The sequence below is a fragment of the Macaca mulatta genome, chromosome 1 (assembly GCF_049350105.2).
Source record: "Macaca mulatta isolate MMU2019108-1 chromosome 1, T2T-MMU8v2.0, whole genome shotgun sequence".
NCBI lineage: Eukaryota > Metazoa > Chordata > Mammalia > Primates > Cercopithecidae > Macaca > Macaca mulatta.
In genome coordinates, this window is record NC_133406.1 from 200,557,468 (window position 1) to 200,579,754 (window position 22,287).

Below are 22,287 nucleotides of genomic sequence, written 5' to 3' on the forward strand. Positions count from 1 at the left end.
CCTCAAATGTTCCCCCAACCTAAGCCTCCCAAAGAGCTAGGATTACAGGCATGCGTCACTAGACCCCAGCCTTAAATAAGAGTTTTTACAGATGTATTCAACAGTCCAGAAAAACAGGAGTGGGTGAGAATATAGAGGCAAAGAGATCAGTAAGAACAGAAGTGGCATGAGTGGACATTCTGGCATTTTGTCTCTTTTTGGAGAGAGTCTCACTCTGTCATCCAGGTTGGAGTGCACTGGCACGATCTCAGCTCACTGCAACCTCTGCCTCCTAGGTTCATGCAATTCTCCTGTCTCAGCCTCCTGAGTAGCTGGGATTACAGGTGTGTGTCACCACACCTGGCTAATTTTTGTATTTTTAGTAGAGACAGGATTTCATCATGTTGTCCAGGCTGGACTCAAACTCCTGACCTCAAGTGATCTGCCTGCCTCCGCCTTCCAAAGTACTGGGACTACAGGCATGAGCCACTGTGCCTGGCCTGGTCTGTGGTTTTCTTTCTTACAATGTCTTTGTTTGGTTTTAATATCAAAGTAATACTGGCTTCATAGCATAAGTCGGGAAGCGTTCCCTCTTTTTCTGTTTTTTGGAATACTTTGTGAAGGACTGGTATTAATTCTTCTGTAAATGTTCTGTTCAGTGAGACCCTGTGGATGTGGGAAATTTTCAAATTACCCTCTTTACTAGTCATAGGTATACTCGGATTTTCTATTTATCTGTCAGTCAGCTTCTGTGTGTGTGTGTGTGTGGTTTTTTTTTTTTTTTCTTGAGACAGAGTTTCGATTTTGTTGCCCAGGCTGGAGTGCAACGGCACAATCTCGGCTCACTGCAACCTCTGCCTCCCGGGTTCAAGTGATTCTCCTGCCTCGGCCTCTCGAGTAGCTGGGACTACAGGTACGCGCCACCGTGCCCGGCTGATTTGTTTTTTGTATTTTTAGTAGAGACTGGGTTTTACCACATTAGCTAGGCTGGTCTCAAACTCCTGGCCTCAGGTGATCCATCCGCCTTGGCCTCCCAAAGTGCTAGGATTATAGGCTTTGAGTCTCTGCACCCGGCCTCAGTGGTTTAATCTTTCTAGAAATTTGTCCATTTCATCCGGTAATGTAATTTGTTGGCAAACAGTTGTTCAGAGTATTCCTTTATAATCCTTTTTATTTCTGTAAGGTTGATGGTAGTGTCTCCTTTTTTATTCCTGATTTGAGTATTCTTTTTGTTTTTGTTCAGTCTAACTGAAAGTATATCAATTTTGTCAATCTTTTCAAAGAACTAACTTTATTACTTTCCTTTATTGATTTTATATTCTCTATTTCATTTATTTATACTCTAATCTTTATTATTTCCTTCCTTCTGCTTGCTTTCAGTTTAATTTGCTCTTCTTTTTCTAGTTTCTTAAGGTGAATGGTTAGGTTACTGGCTTAAGACATTTCTTTTTTAAAATCAACATTTTACAAATATAAATTTCCCTCCATAAATATTGGTATGTTGTGTTTCATCATTCATCTCAAAGTATTTTCTGGGCTGGGCGTGGTGGCTCATGCCTGTAGTCCCAATACTTTGGGAGGCTAAACTGGGAGGACCACGTGAGCCCAGGAGTTCAAGGCTGCAGTGACCTATGATTGTGCCACTGCACTCCAGTCTGGGGGACAGAGTGAGACCCTGTCTCAAAAACCACAAAACAAAATACAACAAAAAGTCATTTTCTAATTTATCTTGTTTTTGGTTTTGGTTTTTTCTTTTCTTTAATTAATTGCTTATTTGGGAAGGTAGAGTTAAATTTCACTTATTTGCGAATTTCCCAAATTTCCTTCTGCTATTCGTTTCTTATTTTACTGTAGTTAGAGAATATACTTTATATATTTCAATCCTTTAAAATTTATTTAGATTTGTTTTATGGGCTAACACATGGTCTATCCTAGAGAATAGACCATGTGCATTTGAGAAGAATGTATATTTAGCTGCTGTTGGGTAGTCTATAGATGTCTGCTCAGTCCACTTGGTTTATAGTGTTGTTTAAGTGTTCCATTTCGGCCGGGCGCGGTGGCTCACGCCTGTAATCCCAGCACTTTGGGAGGCCGAGATGGGCAGATCACGAGGTCAGGAGATCGAGACCATCCTGACTAACACGGTGAAACCCCGTCTCTACTAAAAATACAAAACTTAGCCGGGCGCGGTGGCGGGCGCCTGTAGTCCCAGCTACACGGGAGGCTGAGGTAGGAGAACGGCGTGAACCCGGGAGGCGGAGCTTGCAGTGAGCTGAGATCCGGCCACTGCACCCCAGCCTGGGCAACTGAGCGAGACTCCGTCTCAAAAAAAAAAAAAAAAGTGTTCCATTTCTTTGTTGCCTAGTTGTTCTACCCATTATTCAGAGTGGGTATTAAAGTCTCCAACTCTCATATTTGAATTGTCCATTTATTTGCCTCTTTGCCGCTATTTCATGCATTTTGGGCTCTATCATTTCTCAGACTGGACAAGTTTGCTGATTCTTTCTTCTGCTAATTCAAATTTGACGCTGACCTTCTCTAGTGAATTAACTTGAGTCGCTGCACTTTTTGACTTCAGAATTTCATTTTGAGAAATGGAATTTCTCAATTTTATTTTGAGATGGGGCTCACTCTTGCCCAGGTGGGAGTGCAGAATGGAGTGATCACACCTCACTGCAGCCTTGACCTCCCAGGCTCAAGTGATCCTCCCACCTCAGTCTCATGAGTAGCTGGGACTACAGGTGCACACTACCACATCCAGCTAATTTGAAAAATTTTTTGGCCGGGCGCGGTGGCTCAAGCCTGTAATCCCAGCACTTTGGGAGGCCGAGACGGGCGGATCACGAGGTCAGGAGATCGAGACCATCCTGGCTAACACCGTGAAACCCCGTCTCTACTAAAAAATACAAAAAACTAGCCGGGCAAGGTGGCGGGCGCCTGTAGTCCCAGCTACTCGGGAGGCTGAGGCAGGAGAATGGCGTAAACCTGGGAGGCGGAGCTTGCAGTGAGCTGAGATCCGGCCACTGCACTCCAGCCTGGGTGACAGAGCAAGACTCCGTCTCAAAAAAAAAAAAAAAAAAAAAAGAAAAATTTTTTTTTGTAGAGATAGGGTCTCTACATGTTGCACACGTAGATGTTGCTCAGGCTGGTCTCAAGAGTTTCTCCTACCTTGGCCTCCCAAAGTGCTGGGATTACAGGCGTGAGGCACCTCACCTGGCCTCCTTTAATTCTTTAGGCAAGTTTCCTTTAGTTCTTTGAATATACAGTTGGTCCTCGCTATTTGCAGACTCGGTATTTGTGTATTAGCCTACTTGCTAAAATTTATTTGTAAAACCCCCAAATCAATAATCAGAGCATCTTTGTGGTCATTTTACAAGCATGCACAGTGTGGCAAAAAATTTGAGTCACCTGACAGGCATATTACCAACTGAGGTCAAAGGTCATATTCTTACGAGATTTATCTCTTTTTCTTGAGTAAAACTTCCTCAGATTGCTGTAAAGCCTTTAATTTTTCAGAATTCTAAAAAAGTTAATCTTATTTACTCTCTGGTTTCAAATGGTGATAACTTAGAACTCTTAATTTCCAGCTCAGACCTCTCCTCTAAGTCTCACATTGTGTGAACACTGTCTGTTGTTTCTCTCCCTTTTGTCTTGTTCATTCTTGTATCCCCATTGCCTAGCAGACACCTCCAATGAATGTATACTGAATAAATGGAAGGCATTTCTGCATTATTTCTTGTAATTACATGCAAATCTAAAATTACCTCAAAATAAAATGTCTAATTTTACTTAAAAAAGAAAAAGGATCACCTTGGCCACTGTAGAAAATAAATCAGGAAAAGGCAAGATTAGATACAGTTAGAAAGGTTTCAAAATAATCAGGCAATTAAACAACAGTAATAACAAACATAAGAGGCAGCTAACTGGCATAACACACGGTGGGTAGAGGCAGCATACTTATGTTCCTAAGTTATTTTCCTGCTTAGGCTATCAATGTAAACTAGTATTCCGGCCAGTGCCATTAATATTTTATCATTTACCTTTCTCTAGAATAGTGGTTTTCAATGCAGTATTTCCCCAATTAGTCCTGAGGTATACTGAAAACAATTTGTTCCTAGCAACAGATTTTAAAAATCAAAGTTGATAAATGTTTTATTTTTTCAAAAAGGAATCAAAATAGATTTACGCTTATTCATATAATACTTTATTCACTTGCATCCTTGAGTAGAAGAAAGGTGGAAGTTACAGTTAGCAAACTTACATTTCAAGTAACCCTAGATATCTTTGGGAACATCATCTGTTAGGTTCAAAGACATTATCTGGGAAAAAAAGAATACTGACCAGTTTTAAAAACATGAGACTCCTTTTAAACTGCAGTAATGCTACACACCAGTACTATGATGCCTCATCGACCTTGCATATTTCTTAAAGAAATAAATGGTCACCAACGCTTCCATTTAAACCCTATCACAGTGCGTATCTGAAAGAAGGCTGAAATGTCCTGCCGAATTCTTGACAATGATATGTCCGATAGACTCTTCATAATGACCCCTCCAGTGCAATCATACACCAACCAAAATACCCACACATAACCCATGAAAGTAAGACCAGAAGTGAGATCCACACGCATACAAAGTTCTGGGAAGATGTCTCTTCAAACCTACGAAAAAGAACTGTGCTTTAGGAGATAAAATATCTAAACAAGCAAATCTAAAATATCTAAACAAGCAAATCCTCAATTTCTTTACACAGCCTTTCTGTCATTAGTGTAATGAGTGTGTATCTCATTCCTTGCATGATCACAAGGATAAAGTAAAAGTATTTAGACTTTCAAAATAATCAGGCAATTAAACACCAGTGGTCTAACAGGCAGTCAATTAGCATAAAAGAAGGTGGTGGAGGTGGCATATTTTAAATTTCAAATTTAATTAAACCTTTTGTAATTATTCCTTGTTCAGAATTCACCTTAATCTTGATTCTTACTTAAACTACATCTGGAATTTCTATACTCCTGTTTACTTTTTCTTCTACTCCCAAACTGAATTCCCACTGGGTCCTGTTTAAATGTTACCTGCTCTATCATTTATACCTAGTGACTGTGTCAATTCCCAACAGTGTTAGGCTGGTGAGTAAATTGGATCCTGTTTATCTTTTCCTTTCCCCATCAGGAAAAGAAACAACCATCTGCTATTGTGTCTATCAACCATGTCAGACACCGAAGATGTAGTTTATTCAGGGATTAAGAATGAAACAGACCCCTGCCTTAACTGTGACAAGAACTCTGCCGACAGATTTCTTGAGCTCTTTAAAATAGAAGTGCTTCGTGTTTAAAATGTTATCTTTTCTATATGGAAAACCAAATCTTTGCAAAGATTTCTCCTTTCAGTAATGAAAAAATATAGGAAACATCCACTTGGGACACCAGGCCACTGCCAAGTCTATAACATTCATTAAAATCCTTTCATATGTAAAGTTAATAGCAATGTCACCTCATTCAATTCAACATAAATAAAGTATCACAACCTAAAACTCCAGGATTCCATGGAATTCTTCTGCCTTCCAGACCTACCAGATCTCTGAAAGGACTCACTCTTTGCCCACTGGGTTCTGAATTTTGGCTTTCAGATGACCCAGTCAATTAATCTTAATTGTATGTGTCTGGCTAAATCTTCCCCAGCAGCGGTTTCCTATTACATATACCTACTATTGGGATACCCACAGGTGCCAACATACAATATACTTTTATTCCCAGCTGTTGCTCAAGTTAACTCTTCTCCTGAACTCAGGTGAAGTAGATGGCAAATACGTAACTCTGCTACCTTAGAACATATGCTGAATTTAAACTCCAATTAATCAACATCTAGTGAGTTACTAGTAATTTTCCAAAGCAGACTAAAGATTATTTTTAATTCTGTTGACACTTGCAAAAGAAAAGTATCACTAGAATAAGAGACTGAATAGTGGCTGGGCGTGGTGGCTCATGCCTTGTAATCCCAGCACTTTGGGAGGCCAAGGCAGGCAGACAACATGAGGTCAGGAGTTCGAAACCAGTTGGTCACCAGTAGAAACGGTGAAACCCCATTTCTACTAAAAATACAAAAAATTAGCCAGGCGTGGTGGTGCGTGCCCGTAATCCCAGCTACTCAGGAGGCTGAGGCAGGAGAATCGCTTGAACCCGGGAGGTGGAGGCTGCAGTGAGCTGGTATTGCGCCATTGCACTCCAGCTTGGGCAACAAGAGTGAAACTTCATCTCAAAAAAAAAGAAAAAAAAAAAAAAGAGAGAGAGAGACTGACTAGTTACGATGATACTAGAGTTCCTTTAAAATAATTTTCAGATAACTTCATGTGTACTAAATGTTTTTGCATTGGTATATTTAACAAATTAATCCAGATCATGATAAAAATGTTTTAAATCACACCTATATGTATAAATATGAACAGAATGATATATCACCAAGATGTTCCCAATCAGACTATGGTTTATCAGTGTCTAACACATGGAAATAGGTGGTGGAGTGGAAAGAAGGCTGACCAAGGAGCCAGGTGACCTGCATTCCAGCTGGGCTTGGCCTCTCTAATAAGCTTAATGCAGGAAGGGCCTTGGAAATATTATCAGCTTGGCTTCAGTTTCATCACTTATAGAACACGGAGGGTTAGACCAACTGATATATTTTTTTTCTTTTTCTTTTTTTTTTTTTGAGACGGAGTCTTGCTCTGTCACCCAGGCTGGAGTGCAGTGGCCGGATCTCAGCTCACTGCAAGCTCCGCCTCCTGGGTTTACGCCATTCTCCTGCCTCAGCCTCCCGAGTAGCTGGGACTACAGGCGGCCGCCACCTCGCCCGGCTAGTTTTTTGTATTTTTTAGTAGAGACGGGGTTTCACCGTGTTAGCCAGGATGGTCTCGATCTCCTGACCTTGTGATCCGCCCGTCTCGACCTCCTAGAGTGCTGGGATTACAGGCGTGAGAGACCAACTGATATTAAACCACTGAAATAGACTGAAAAATTTGGCCGGGCGCGGTGGCTCAAGCCTGTAATCCCAGCACTTTGGGAGGCCGAGGCGGGTGGATCACGAGGTCAGGAGATCGAGACTATCCTGGCTAACATGGTGAAACCCCATCTCTACTAAAAATACAAAAAACTAGCCGGGCGTGGTGGCGGGCGCCTGTAGTCTCAGCTACTTGGGAGGCTGAGGCAGGAGAATGGCGTGAACCCGGGAGGCGGAGCTTGCAGTGAGCCGAGATCACGCCACTGCACTCCAGCCTGGGAGACACAGCGAGACTCCGTCTCAAAAAAAAAAAAAAAAAAAAAAAAATTTAATTCTTGTAGAGCAGAGGTTAGCAAACATTTTTTGTACAAGGGCAGACAGAAAATATTTTCAGCTTTTCTGGCCAGAGAGTCTGTTACAACTACTCACCTCCGCCACTGTAGCACAAAAGCAGCCACAGACAAGAAATTAGTAAGTGTGACTTCGTGCCAGTAAAACCTTATTTATAAAAACAGGTAGTTGGGTGGGTGCCAACCCCTTGTTGTGAACCGTATCAAATTATATTTCCAATGACACAGTTCCCTGCAAACTCAACACAATCACGAAAAATCCCGTTTCCATACATTGTTATTAATAAACCAGAAAAGATCATGTATAAAACAAAGCTGATCATCTTCCCAGACTCTCCCTTGTCCCTCCACCCATTCTTTCTTCTAATTAGCAGCAGAACACCACTATTCTTCCAGTCTCCCAAGCTAGAAGCCTTATGAGCCTCTTGAAAGTATCTCTGTACATCCTTCTCTGTTTCTGCCCTGTCAGCAAGTCCTGTCCTTTCTCCTCTTGCTGGCTACAATCTCTTGTCTTGAACATAATATATACTATTTCTGTCTAGTCTTCCTAAAACACTTCAGTCATGTCACTTCCTAATTTCAAAGCCTTCTTAATTTTTACTGCACCAAATGTAACCACTAATGCAATGGAGTTTCCAAGCCCTTCTTTTCCAACCCCAACAGGTCTTATTTCTCACAAGACTTCAATAACCACTCTCTGCTCTAGGCAGGGTATTTATTCTGTAGTGGATCCCTGCAAAGTACTCATTAGTACCTGTGCCTTTACTACCACTCAGTCATCTCCAAACCATTCTTTCCACCCATCCAAAACCCACCATTACTTAAAGCTCCAACTCAAGGATCAATTTTTCTATAAACACAGAATTCTCTATCTTTACACTTCTACCGAATTTAGGGCAGTATCATAGAGCTTAGTACTTATCTTCCTGTAACTATTTTTGGCAAACAAACTGGGCCATACACAATTTGCTGTATTTGCCAATGCCTAATACGACATTAGAAACAAAACGGGTTTTAATTAAACAAAGGCTAAGAGAGTAAAGTTATTATTATAGGATGAGGAATCAAACCCAAAATGTAGTATTTTCTCAGTCTGATTAACTTTCCCAAACATAAAATACTGCAGCTGCTATTAGAGGTAAGGAATCTATCTCCTTACACTACCTGATACTACAAATAAATAAATTAGCATACAGGTTTATAGTTGGTCCCTTATGATCACTTTTTTTTTTTCTTTTTTAAGACGGAGTCTCGCCCTGTCACCCCAGCTGGAGTGCAAATGGCGTGATCTTGGCTCGCTGCAACCTCTGCCTCCCGGGTTCAAGTGATTCTCTTGCCTCAGCCTCCCGAGTAGATGGGATTACAGGTGCACGCCACCACACCTGACTAATTTTTTGTATCTTTAGTAGAGACGGGGTTTCACCATGTTAGCCAGGCTGGTCTTGAACTCCTGACCTCATAATCCGCCTGCCTCGGCCTCCCAAAGTGCTGGGATTATAGGTGTGAGGCACTGTGCCCAACCCATATGACTGCTTTTAAAAATGTAAATGAAGTCATAGGAGGCTAACTATCTCTGTGTATACTACATTGTTTCTCTGTGCAAATTCAGGTTTCACCTCTGCTCAATCTCAACTTCAACTGCTCCTCCCTAGTTCTGCACCCCAGGCTTAAAGAATTCTTCTACTAGAGTCTATATTTGTACAGTGTCTAAAATATGCCAGGAACTGTGTTAAGTGTTTTAGGTATTATCACATTTAAACTATCCAGACATTTTGCGAGACGGCTACTACTGTTTTGCCTACTTTACAGATAACGAAAATAAAGCTACCTGGCCAAGGCTGTATGGCTAGTAAATGACAATGTCAAGATTCAAGCCTACATATTTTGATTGTTGCTCTCACTTCTCTTGATGTCTTGTGAAAAACATACTCTACCTATGCTTCTCAGTAAATTCAATCCAGTAATGAGCCACGCACAAGCCTCAGAACTTCAAAGTTCCCTCCCATCTTTTCTGAAGTTTCCCCTCTGAGTAAACAAAAGAAATAAAAACTTGCCTGTGCAACAAGTCTACTTTAAAACCAGAATCCAGGAAGAACCAGAAGGTTGGCAGTGCCAGTGAGTTGGATCATGTATATGAAATGTGTGAGTGTCAGATTAATATGTATAAAAGCAAAGCAGGGGCAGATCACCTTGGATTTAAACCCTGGGCCCACCACTTACTGGACATCTTACTACTATGGGCCAGTAATATCATCTTTCAGAGCCTCAGTTAATTTCTATAAAATTCATAGTTTTTTTGTTTGTTTGTTTTTGAGATAAGGTCTTATTCTGTCATCCAGGCTGGAGTGCAGTGGTGCAATTTCAGCTCACTGCAACCTGCACCTCCAGAGCTCAAGCAATCCTCCCACGTCAGCCTCCCAAGTAGCTAGGACTACAGGCACATGCCACCACACCCAGCTAATTTCTGCTTTTTTTTTTTTTTTTTTTTTTTTGGTAGAGATGGGGTTTCACCATGTTGCCCAGGCTGGTCTTGAACTCTTGGCATCACGCAATCCTCCCTCCTCAGCATCCCAAAGTGCTGGGATTACAGGCATGAACCACCATGCCTGGCCTAAATTAATAGATTTTTATAAGGATTAGATACTAACACATTTAAGGCACACAGAACAGTGCTTGGAATAGACAAGTGAGCAATAAATGTTTTCTGCAGTTATATTTAAGGTTCAAGTGGAAAGTCTGAAAAGACAGGCAATGCAAAGCATTTTATCCTTTGATTTCTTTATCACCAGAAAGTCTAACAAATTAGAACATTTGTTAATGAGGCCCTAGGTCATAGCTTCAATTCCCATTTGAGGAAACTACATGTTATCCACTTCATAGCCACCAACTGGCTGTTTCATCTCAGCATCCCGTATCTGTGCTCCTGTCTAGGGTCATTCCCTAAAACAAAGATGACTAGCATTCTGTCTCTTTCTATATTTTCCCTGCCTAGACAATCCTCTCAGATTCACGCTACTACTAAATCTCAAAGTCCAGGTCACAGTGCTTCCAAATGGAATGTTGCTAACCCAATATCCATCCCAGAATAAAGTCTGTGAGCACTTGAAAAAATAAGTTAGTTGACAGAAATGCAAAGACTACTAGGAGCCAGGACAGAATCAGGAATTTCTGGAGTCAGTATTTTGGCCACTGGGAAGTACCTTAGATATAAGTACATCTTAAATCTCAACAAGGGGCCGGGCGTGGTGGCTTATGCCTATAATCCCAGCACTTCAGGAGGCTGAGGCGGGCAGATCGCTTGAGGTCAGGAGTTGGAGACCAGCCTGGGCAATGTGGCAAAACCCTGTCTCTACTAAAAATACAAAAATTAGCTAGGTGTAGTGGCACATGTCTGTAATCCCAGCTACTCAGGTGGTTGAGGCAGGAGAATTGCATGAACTCGGGAGGTGGAGGCTGCAGTGAGCCGAGATCACACCACTGCACTCCAGTCTGGGCGACGGAGACTGTGTTCAAAAAAAATTTTTCAACAAAAAAATCTGATAAAAGATTCTCACAGTGGGGAGATATGAGCTGGGCCACAGCGGGGGGTCTTAGCCATTTGAAATAACTACTGACCCAAGCACTGATCCAGGATGCAATCAACCCATACAGAAATCTGAATCACAACACTATATTTGGTTTCATCTTGGTTCACATTTTTATAAATATACAGATAGCATAAGTATATTTCAAAATAAAATAAAGCTGAGAGAAATATAAAATCATAATTTTAAAATTCAAAAAGACCTCCAAGCAAAGTTTAAAAACTTACAAAGCATGAGTGGAATGTTCCAGCTTTGACATTCTGGTCATAACTCAGGTAATAAAGCTAGAAATCCTAGTAACAAAAGATCAAGGGATGAGGCTATACTTTTCATTAATTCATTCAGTAAGTAATGAGTGCCTACATGGCTAAGCATTCTTCTAGAATATAGGGATATACCAGTAAACAACCTATGTTCCTGTCCTTACGGAATTTACAATCTAGTGGGAGGAAATACTGAATAATCAAATATAATGCCTAGTAGAAATAGTAATGTGTACTACAAAGAAAATACAAATAGGTAGAAAGACAGTGATGGGGTCATTTTAAATGGGTTAGTATATAATAATGACAGCAGATACTTAGGGCAGAGTGGGGGATAGGGTAATATTTTAGATGAGACAGCGAGGAAGGCCTCTCTGATATGGTAATATTGAACAGACAAGAGAATATTTAGAGCAGACACGAGGTAAGGGAGTAAGTCATTCAAATTATCTTGTGGAAGGGAATTCTGGTCAGAGGAAAAAGCAAGCACAAAGCTCGAAGACAGGAACATGCTTGGCTTGGCTTCTTCAAACAACAGCAAAGACAAGGTGGCTGGGGAGCAGTGGGCACTAAGATAACAAGATAAGGTCAGAAAACGTTACAAAAGTAGCCAGGGGCCATGGCACATAGAATAAAGAATTCTGAATTTATTTTGAGGAAGATGGAAAGCTATTAGATAATTTTGTGCAGAGGAGTGGCATGGTATGACAAGTTTTAGAGAGATTATTCTGGCTATTTTCAAGATAAAATGTAGAGGCCAACAGTAAAACCAAGTATGCCAGTCCAGAGGCTTCTGCATTCATCTTTGAACCCCAATGCCTAACACAGCATTTGGCATATAAACCCTAAGGTAAATACCAACAAGAATAATATTCCTTATCCTATGTCTTTAATATTACTGGTAGTACACCAAACTCAGGTTTGAATCCCAGCTTAACCACTTTAGCTTTGTAACCTTGAAGCATACAACCTAATGTGAGCCTGACTTTCCTCATCAATAAAATGGAGCTACCTCAGAGCTACTGTGCTGATTAAATGTAGCAAAATATATAAAGCATTTAGCTAGGTGCTAAACACATAGTGAGGACTTAAAAAAAACCCTCATAAAAGCAAAGTCCACATATCAGGAATACCAAGAGCTTAGTTATGGACATGTTAAATTTGAGATATTAGCTCTATAAGTAGAGATGGTAATTAGGCAATTGGATATGGGTCTGGAGTTTGGAGGAGGGAATAGGGCCGGAGAGAAAACTTTTGGGATTCAGACCATACATGGTATTTAAAGCCAAAGATGAAGGAAATAAGCCTAGTTAAGTGTAAAAAGAGAAGACCCAGTGACACAGTCGTTGGGTACTGAAACATGTACTCATTAGACAGCAAAGTAGAACTGAGAAGGAGTAATCAATGAGGTAGCCAGAAAACTGAAAGTCATCATTAGATTTAGTGATATGGTATACTGCCGGGGCAAAGGTCATATTAGAATGTCTTGAAAGAAGAATAGGCCAGGCGCCGTGGCTCGCGCCCGTAATGCCAGCACTTGGGAAGCCGAGGCGGGCCAGATCACGAGGTCAGGAGATTGAGACCATTCTGGCTAACACGGTGAAACCCCGTCTCTACTAAAAATACAAAAAAAATTAGCCGGGCATGGTGGCGGGTGCCTGTAGTCCCAGCTACTCGGGAGCCTGAGGCAGGAGAATGACATGAACCCAGGAGGCGGAGCTTGCAGTGAGCTGAGATTGTGCCACTGCACTCCAGCCTGGGTGACAGAGCAAGACTCCGTCTCAAAAAAAAGAAGAAAGAAAGAAGAAGAAAAATGTTCGATAGTAAATTAAGACAATTTGTTAGGAAGTTATGCTTAAAAAGCCAGAAGGAAATGGGGCAGTAGCTAAAAGTAGAAACAGGATTTAAAGCAGCGTTATTTTTATTTTATTTTTTTGAAGACAGAGTCGCGCTCTGTTGTTCTGTTGCCCAGGCTGGAGTGCAGTGGCGCCATCTCAGCTCACTGCAGTCTCTGCCTCCTGGGCTCAAGCAATTCTTGTGCCTCGGCCTCCCAAAGTGCTGCCTCGGCCTCCCAAAGTGCTGGGATTACAGGCATGAGCCACCACCTCTGGATCTACGAAGGGCTCTTTTTTAAGGACAGAATAAATAATAGCATAAATGCCAATGGGGTGGTTATAACAGAGATGGGGAAATCGATGATGTAATAGAGAAAAGGAGAACTGCTGTAGCATTATCCTTAAGGGAGACAACATCAATTGAAATACAGAAGTGAAGGAGGCTGGCCTTAGCTAGGAGAACAGATATAATTTATCTCTAGTAACAGAAGAGAAGATTCATCTATAGCATTCACAGATGCTGGTAGATGAAAAGATGTTTCAGAGACAGAGCTTATGAAAATTCTCTTATTTATCTTCTCAGCGCTTCGTTTTTTTCAGAGAAATAGGGAGTTAAGTTCAACAACAGAGAGTGAAACAGGGCAGAAAGTGTTATAGTATAGTTTTGAAGAGTAAGAAAAAACTATGCAACTATCTAAGAGTGGGAGAATGAATGGGATAAAGAAATACAGGCTGGGCACAGTGGCTCACACATAATCCCAGCACTTTGGGAGGCTGAGATGGGCAGATTGTTTGACCCTGGGGGTTCGAGACCAGCCTGGGCAACATGGCAAGACCCTGTCTCTCAAAAAAAAAAAAAAAAAATTAGCCGGGCATGGTGGCATGTTTCTGTGGTCCTAGCTACTCCAGGGGCTGAGGTGGGAAGATCACCTGAGCCCAGGATTTTGAGGCTGCAGTGAGCAGTGTTTGTGCCACCACACTCTAGCCTGGAGTAAAATTAGCTGGCAGATTTTTCTCCACGTAAGTTTGGCCCCATGAGTGCAGGTAAACACATAAAGAGTAGGTGAAGATTTAGGGATAATCAGGATACTGGTAGTCAAACAAGTACAATTAAGAGAGAGACCAGTGGCCAGGAGTAGTGGCTCACGCCTGTAATTCCAGGACTTTGGGAGGCTGAGGCAGGTGGATCATGAGGTCAGGAGTTCGAGACCAGCCTGGCCAAGATGGTGAAACCCCGTCTCTACAAAAATACGAAAAAATTAGCCAGGCGAGGTGGTGGGCGACTGTAATCCCAGCTATTCAGGAGGTTGAGGCAGGAGAATTGCTTGAACTCAGGAGCCGAGATCGCACCACTACACTCCAGCTTGGGCAACAGAGCAAGACTCTGTCAAAAAAAAAAAAAAAAAAGAGAGACCGACCAGCAGAGGACCTGAGAGTACACGGTAAGGGAGTGATAACGATGATCTGACAATGACAAAGCAGAGCTAAGTAGGGAAGTGAATACATCGGGGGATAAGGGAGAATGAAAAGGGGACAAGATCAACAGATCTTGATTGATCCTGGCAGAGTCTGTATATTAAAGGGAGTAAGGTAGAAAGATAGATAATGGTATTTGGAGAGTAAGATACCACAAGAAAAAGTTTCAGAAATTACTACAGCATAAAACCAGATCCTTGGGACTCCTACATCTAATAAAAAATTTCAGTTCAGAGTAAGAATCCATGTCAGAATTGAATGGCAGATAAGAAGATTAAAAGTAGATGATGTTTAAAAATCTCTAGTTTTTTTCTGTATGTCAAAAACCATTAGAAAAGTCTAACTCCAAATTTAAGAAAAACAATAATTCAGGTTGTTTTTTTTTTTTTTAAAGGATGCAATCTGATGGATAAAATAGCTGTTTTATGTTTTTTGGGGTTTTTTTTTTTTTTTTTTTTTTGAGACGGAGTCTCGCTCTTGTCACCCAGGTTGGAGTGCAGTGGCACGATCTCGATGCACTGCAACCTCCGCCTCCTGGGTTCAAGCGATTTTCCTGCCTCAGCCTCCCAAGTGGCTGGGATTACAGGTGCCCACCACCATGCCTGGCTAATTTTTGAACTTTTAGTAGTACAAGCTGCAGCAGGTGGATCAGCTGAAGTCAGGAGTTCAAGACCAGCTTGGCCAACATGGCGAAATCCTGTCTCTACTAAAAAGTACAAAAATTAGCCAGGCATGGTGGCGCGTGCCTGTAGTCTGAGCTACTTGGGAGGCTGCGGCACAAGAATCACTTGAACCCGGGAGGCAGAGGTTGCAGTGAGCCGAAATTGCACCACTGCACTCCTGCCTGGGTGACAGAATGAGACCTTGTCTCAAAAAAAAAAAAAAAAGACTCAACCCTTATTTTCCATGGTATCCAGTTTGGCCACTTAATTGTCCAGGTTGTAGTCATGGACTCTAGAGTCCTATACTTTTCTGCTTACAAAATTAAATGTATAAAGCAACTTAAGCTAAAATTAAGTGCCATTTTCTTTAGTTTATACTTTGATGCCACAATTAAACAACTTCTGCATTCCCCAAACGTGGAGACATCATTACTTTAAAAAGAAAAAACAACTTTCACATTTAAAGATTTCACAGCAAATCATCATCCAAACAAGTAAACATCCCTTTGTATATTCTTATCTACTTTTCAAATCTACTCTAAAATACTACATTCTATCTGTTGAGCAGTTAAATATACGATTAAAATCGTACATTTTGGTAGCCTGAAAAAAATGAATCTTGGTTTTCATTCTAAAGGGAAAAAATAAACTATGCAATATACATATATATAAAAATCTATTAAATTAATACCAAGTTTGAATGATGACAATTATTTACTCACCTCCTTAATAGCATCTTCATTAGGCAGCATAGAACATAAACATGTGATGTACGCTTGCTGAAAAGATGACACATTTGAAATTTCTTTAGATTCTGCACATAGTTTTGATAAAGCAGTAGCCTGGGGGATGCAGTTAGATTTCAACAAATGTTTTATTCGCATTTGCAGAAAGGAAGGTCCTTCTTGTGCAATCAATTTATTGACTAGAAAAAATGAAAAATAAAACAGTTTGACAACATACCACATAACATGTCAGATTTGTTAAGATGAACATTTCAGATCTTTTTATTTGATTTTTAGTTAATAAAAATTTAGTTTATATAAATGGGAAGTTTATTCTGGTCTCAATATTCATCTAACAGAGATGAGAGGAAAATTAAGAAATAGTGAAATGAACTATAAGCATAAATGCAAGAAATGAAGCAAGTAACCTATGTAATATTAACAACTATCAACTGAATGCTTATGAGACATCAAGTTTTAAGCTGCATATTTTTATATACCTTTCATTTATTCTTCACACCACCACCAAGGCAAGTATTATTATCCCCAGTCTAAGGTTAGGAAAATTAACATTCACAGAAGTTAGGTAACTTGCCAAGGATTCCAAAGCCAGTGGTGCTCTTTCCTCTAAACCAGGCATTTCTCAAAGTGTGTTCCACCGACCAAAAGACCTGAGAGATAGTCCTAGAAAAAAAAAGGATTCCTTGGTCAAATCTCTGAACAGTCCTGCAATAAAGAAAACTGTTCACTTTTATTTAAAAACCCAATGTTTCCCAAACTGATTTGACCAGAGAACCCTTTTATACATATTAGTAACCTGTAAAACATGTGTTCCTGGTTTAGTACACACTTTGGAAAATGCTACTCTGAAAGCTTCAGAAGTACTGAAGCTCAGTACTTCTGTACTTCCGTACTTCTGAGCCATACTGAATATTAGGCACTTGGCATTGACTGAACAGTGCTCTGCATGAGCCCTCAATTTTCGAATAGTAAATATCCAACAAGAATGTGACATCACTACATAATATTACTTAAAGAATAGAGGTGAGAATATTGCATGTCAAGCCAAGTGGTGAGTAAACAAACTGCTTTAGGTGGTTAATCTAACACAGTATCTCTCAGACTTGAAAGTGCCTTCTGGGTCACCTGGGGAGCTTATTAAAATGCAGATTCTGATTTACTAGGTCTGGGACCTGAAATTTTGCTTTTCTAACAAGCTCCCAGATGGGGTGTGTGTGTGTGTGTGTGTGTCTGTCTGTCTGTCTGTCTAGAGTAGCAATGGTTTATACTAAGGATAAATGACTGGCCCAATTTTAACTACATATCAGAATCAATCGTAAAATTATCCTTTAAAAAAAATAAAGAAAAAATATAGATATAATCACAGATTTCAAAAGGACACAAAAAGCTATACAGTTAAAGTTTTTCTCCCTCCTACCCTGACCCCAGTGCTCTGGTTTCCCACCCCGAGAAACAACAAGTTTCCAATTTCTTGTTTTTCCTTCCAGAAATATTCTGAGTATGGAAAACATTTTCTTTTGCCACTTAATATATAATACAGGTTACTCTATCATCTGTACAGTTAGAGCTACCTTCTTATTTTTAACAACTGAATAGCATTCAGTGGTATGGATGTACTATATTTAACCAATCCCCTACTGATACACTTGCAGGCTATTTCCAATCTCTGTCAATCATCAATAATGCTGCGACTTACAACCCTATATATAGGTCATCTGAAACATGTGAATAAATCTACAGAACAAATTCCTAGATGCGGAATTGCTAAAGGCTCTGTTCACTTGTAATACTGACTCATACTGCCAAATTGGTCTTCAAAAATTGAACCAATTTATATTCCCATCAGCAATATGTAAGTGCCCATTTCCTAAGGCACTTCAAAAAGTTCTGGATTCCAGAGCTCCAACTCTGGAGATTATGATTTAGCAAGTGGAGTCTGGACCTTGGGATGTATGTTTTTTGGTTTTAAATCCCACAGATACTCTAATACGTAGCCAAGGTCAAAAAGCATGGAGGGAAAACAGGTCACAATCACTTGGACTTTCCATTTTCGTCCAACAGTTACTAAATTCCACAAGATGAACTCACAATCATACCCTTCACTCACATAGCTCCTTATTCCTTACTTCTATTTTCAGCAATGATATTCTCTCAATTATACAACAATAAAATTTTGGCATTATCCTTCCTTGATACTTCCTTTCCTCAAGGAAATCAACTTAGTTATTATGTCCTAGCAATTCTTTTCTAATCATCTCCAATCTAATTCATGCCTATTATTTCCTGTCATGTCTCCCCTATATCCTATTCTGCCTAACATCAGATTCTGCTCTATTTATCTGCCATATGAGGTTGTAAGCAATTCTGCAAATCCCACAGGAAGCAACGTACCTGATAACAGGCGTATTACCTATACAACTTATCACCTTACAAATTCCCACAGCATTTTACTTCTTTCCCCACATTTAGTTTTCTCTAAGAACAGTGATAAGGGATTATAGTGTACAAAGGTTAACATTTCAGGCTTTATAATCACTGATCTGAGGTTGAAACCTGATTCTGACACATAGCTGTGAGACCCTTGGACAAATTAACTGAACTCTCTGAGACTCAAGTTTCTTCATCTGTAAAAAGGTTAGTTATATCCATCTCACATGGATGAACAAATTAAAGAAATACTAAAGATGCAGATAAGACTCACCACAAGGCCAGACATAGAGTAAATGTTCAATAGTACTTACTATTGTCTCTGATATCTCCTTTATTACACTGTCAGCAATTTGTGAACAAATACCATGTCTCGTTAGCCTTTGTATTCCCTACAGCTTAGTGCACAAGGCCTTGTATATTACAGATGTTTAATTAAACCATGCACTTAGCAACCGAAGGGTCATCACTCTCCAATCAAAAATGTTTTAACGTCATCTCACCTGGGCTCAAATTCTGCCTCCACAATTTTAACTACGTGGTCTTGGGTATGTGTAATCTCTTACCTGTTTCATGGATTAAATGAGATATGAAAGCACAAATACAGTGCCCAACACAGAGCAGGCACTCTGAAAACTATACTATTATTTTCCATGCAGTAAGCTATTTTATTCAATAATTATAACTATAGTTAAACTGCTGCTAAATCAATTTTAACATATAGCTCAATCTTGTATTTTACAAATCACTTGAAGATATCAATCTTTAAATTTCTTTATTGAAAGGAAATCTACCATATGCTTCAATATTTAAAACAATGTCTCCCAATCATAATCTTTTCTGTATCTCATTTCTTCAAACATTTCTATAAAAAAATTTGTTTTAGTTTTTATACCCTCCCTTCCATCCAAATTTAACAATTGAACTGGTTTGCCATATTTCTTTGCCTTCTCTTTTTCAGAACCATTTAAAAGAAAGGTGCAGACATCATGACACTTCATCTTATACTATATACTTCATTATGTAAAAAGAGTAACACTTAAGATCCAGTTGAAAAACAGTTCTGCCAGGCACGGTGGTGCACACCTGTAATCACAGCACTTTGGGAGGCTGAGGCAGATGGATCATCTGCGGTCAGGAGTTCGAGACCAGCCTGACCAACATGGTGAAAACTCATCTCTACTAAAGACAAAAAATTAGCCGGGTGTGGTGGCACATGCCTGTAATCCCAGCTACTTGGGAGGCTGAGGCAGGAGAATCACTTGAACCCAGGAGGTGGAGGTTGCAGTGAGCCAGGATCATGCCATTGTACTCTAGCCTGGGCAACAAGAGCGAAACTCGTCTTTAGAAAAAAAAAAAAAAAAAAAAAGAGGCCGGGTGCGGTGGCTCACGCCTGCCAATTCCAGCACTTTGGGAAGCTGAGGCCAGATCACCTGAGGTCAGGAGTTCAAGATCAGCCTGACCAACATGGAGAAACCCCGTCTCTACTAAAAATACAAAATTAGCTGGGCATGGTGGCACATGCCTGTAATCCCAGCTATTCAGGAGGCTAAGGCAGGAGAATTGCTTAAACCCCGAGGCGGAGGTTGCGGTGAGCTGAGATCGCGCCATTTCACTCCAGCCTAGGTAACAAAAATGAAACTCCATCTCAAAAAAAAAAAGAAAAACAGCTCTTCCATGGCGTCTTTACTAATCATGTCACATGAATGTCAGGTAAAAGTATCAACAATTGGCACTTATTACAGAAGACAATCAGTGATATGAACATCACTGCTTTTTGGTATCAAATATGTTAAATATCTGGCCTGCAGGGGCAGCAGAGATAGAAAGAAAGCTTTTTAATCTTTTGACCCAAAATTAGATTAAGGGTCAACTGTGAAAGGAGGCAGGCTACATGTTACCTCCCACTTATACTGTGGTCCTCAACATAATTCCTTAGATATGGAGGTTATCATGTACCTATTCAGCGTCTTAAAGATAGTGGGTGCGGCCGGGCGCGGTGGCTCACGCCTGTAATCCCAGCACTTTGGGAGGCCGAGGCGGGCGGATCACAAGGTCAGGAGATCGAGACCATCCTAGCTAACACTGTGAAACCCCGTCTCTACTAAAAATGCAAAAAATTAGCCGGGCGAGGCGGCGGGCGCCTGTAGTCCCAGCTACTCGGGAGGCTGAGGCAGGAGAATGGCGTGAACCCGGGAGGCGGAGCTTGCAGTGAGCCGAGATCGCGCCACTGCACTCCAGCCTGGGCGACTAAGCGAGACTCTGTCTCAAAAAAAAAAAAAAAAAAAAAAAAAAGATAGTGGGTGCTTAATTAATATTTACTGAATAGACAAGATACCAAGAATGTTAGGTAAGCAATGCTTCTCCCCATTTACTGATGTTTTTTCTATGTTAAAAATGATTAATTACTGTTAACTCCAGAGGTGGGGTGACATAGTTGATTAGTATTATCAGGGGAAAATACACTAAGGATGTTTAACTCAACCCCACCCTTTTTCCCTCTTGGGCTTGGGCCTGCCTGCACAAAACATGCAATCTCCTCCGCCCCAGTCAAAGACTTATCTGGATAGGAATCTGCCCAATTCTGGGATGTTTCTGAAATTACCTGGCTCTAACAGCTTTTGTCAATAACAAAGGTGTTATTTTAGCCTCCATCTATCTACATTTATAAAGGGATGCCGTTTATTGAGGACCTCAACGGAAAACAATAAATAACAATCTTTTTCTACTTAACAGCTCTTTTCCTTATTTTTTTTTTCTTGTCAGTGCAACTGGTAAGTACTAGAATGATCAGAGGAAACGGAGCAAGAAAAAATCTAAGTGCCTTTATGCCCATCTTCTCACTATACAGAGAGGTCCAAACACCATGTATATGGTAGGTGCTCAAGCTGGGTGAATGGATAAGCTAACTGGGATATTTTAAAGGATCAACAATCAAATGGCTACTTCTAAGACCTAAAGATATCTCAAAATGTGTAATAATTATTCTAAAATCTGTTTTTATAGCAAAAAATGTACTTAACAGAGTGTAATCCTTTGAACTTTCCACTAACTTGACGGAAATGAAGTTACAATTGTTGGCTATATCAAACAAAATATTTTGCGTACCTAAAATGCAAGTATCAATTCAAATCCATAATTTTTCTGGTCTTCAACTGACAATTTTGCAAATAAAAAATTTCATTCTGGCCGGGTATGGTGGTTCATGCCTGTAATCCCAGCACTTTGGGAGGCTAAGGCAGAAGAATCTCTTGAGCTTAGGAGTTCAAGATCAGCCTAGGCAACATAGTAAGACCCCCATATCCACAAAAAATAGAAAAAGTAACTGTGCACAGTGGCGCATGCCTTAGTCCCAGTTACTTGTGAGGCAGAGGCAGGAGGATCGCTCGAGCCTGAAAGGTAGAGACTGCAGTGAGCCATAATTGTGCCACTCCAGCCTGGGTGGCAGAGTGAAACCTTGTCTCAAATTAAAACAAAACAAAAACAACAAAACTTCATTCTTTGCATCTCCAAAACAATGAATTCCAATTATTTCCTATATATAGAAGAAAAAAGAAATTTTTTTCACGGCCCTCGGTTATTGCAGCCAATAAAAAAGACATAAGCAGGCCGGGCACAGTGGCTTGTGCCTATAATCCCAGCACTTTGGGAGGCCAAGGCAGGTGGATCACAATGTCAGGAGTTCGAGACCAACCTGACCAACATGGTGAAGCCCCATCTCTACTAAAAACACAAAACTTAGCCAGGCATGGTGGCGCGCGCCTGTAATCCCAGCTACTCAGGAGGCTGAGGCAGGAGAATCGCTTGAACCCAGGAGGTGGAGGTTGCAGTGAGCCGAAATCCTGCCACTGCACTCCAGCCTGGGCGACAGAGCAAAACTCTGTTTCAAAAAAAAAAAAAAAACAAGAAAAGTATAAGCAAAGCTCTACCACACACCAAAGATTACAGCAGATTATTCATTTCTATCTCAGGAACTTTG

The 22,287-nt window shown here is 40.5% G+C and overlaps 1 protein-coding gene across 5 annotated transcripts in view; it reads right to left on the reverse strand.

Annotated features, from left to right (window-relative positions):
- Positions 1–22,287, reverse strand: part of RLF (RLF zinc finger) — an 80,642-nt gene that overhangs the window by 23,778 nt on the left and 34,577 nt on the right. For 2 of the 5 annotated variants that reach the window (XM_077962373.1, XM_015136456.3), the window contains one exon: positions 15,858–16,060. In XM_077962373.1, the coding sequence (XP_077818499.1) occupies positions 15,858–16,019 (162 nt within the window). In that variant the 5' untranslated portion in view covers positions 16,020–16,060. Of the gene's footprint in view, positions 1–3,443; positions 4,640–15,857; positions 16,061–16,360; positions 16,545–22,287 lie in introns of those variants that run through there. The other 3 variants (XM_028835462.2, XM_077962381.1, XM_077962390.1) reach the window with 3 other exon arrangements.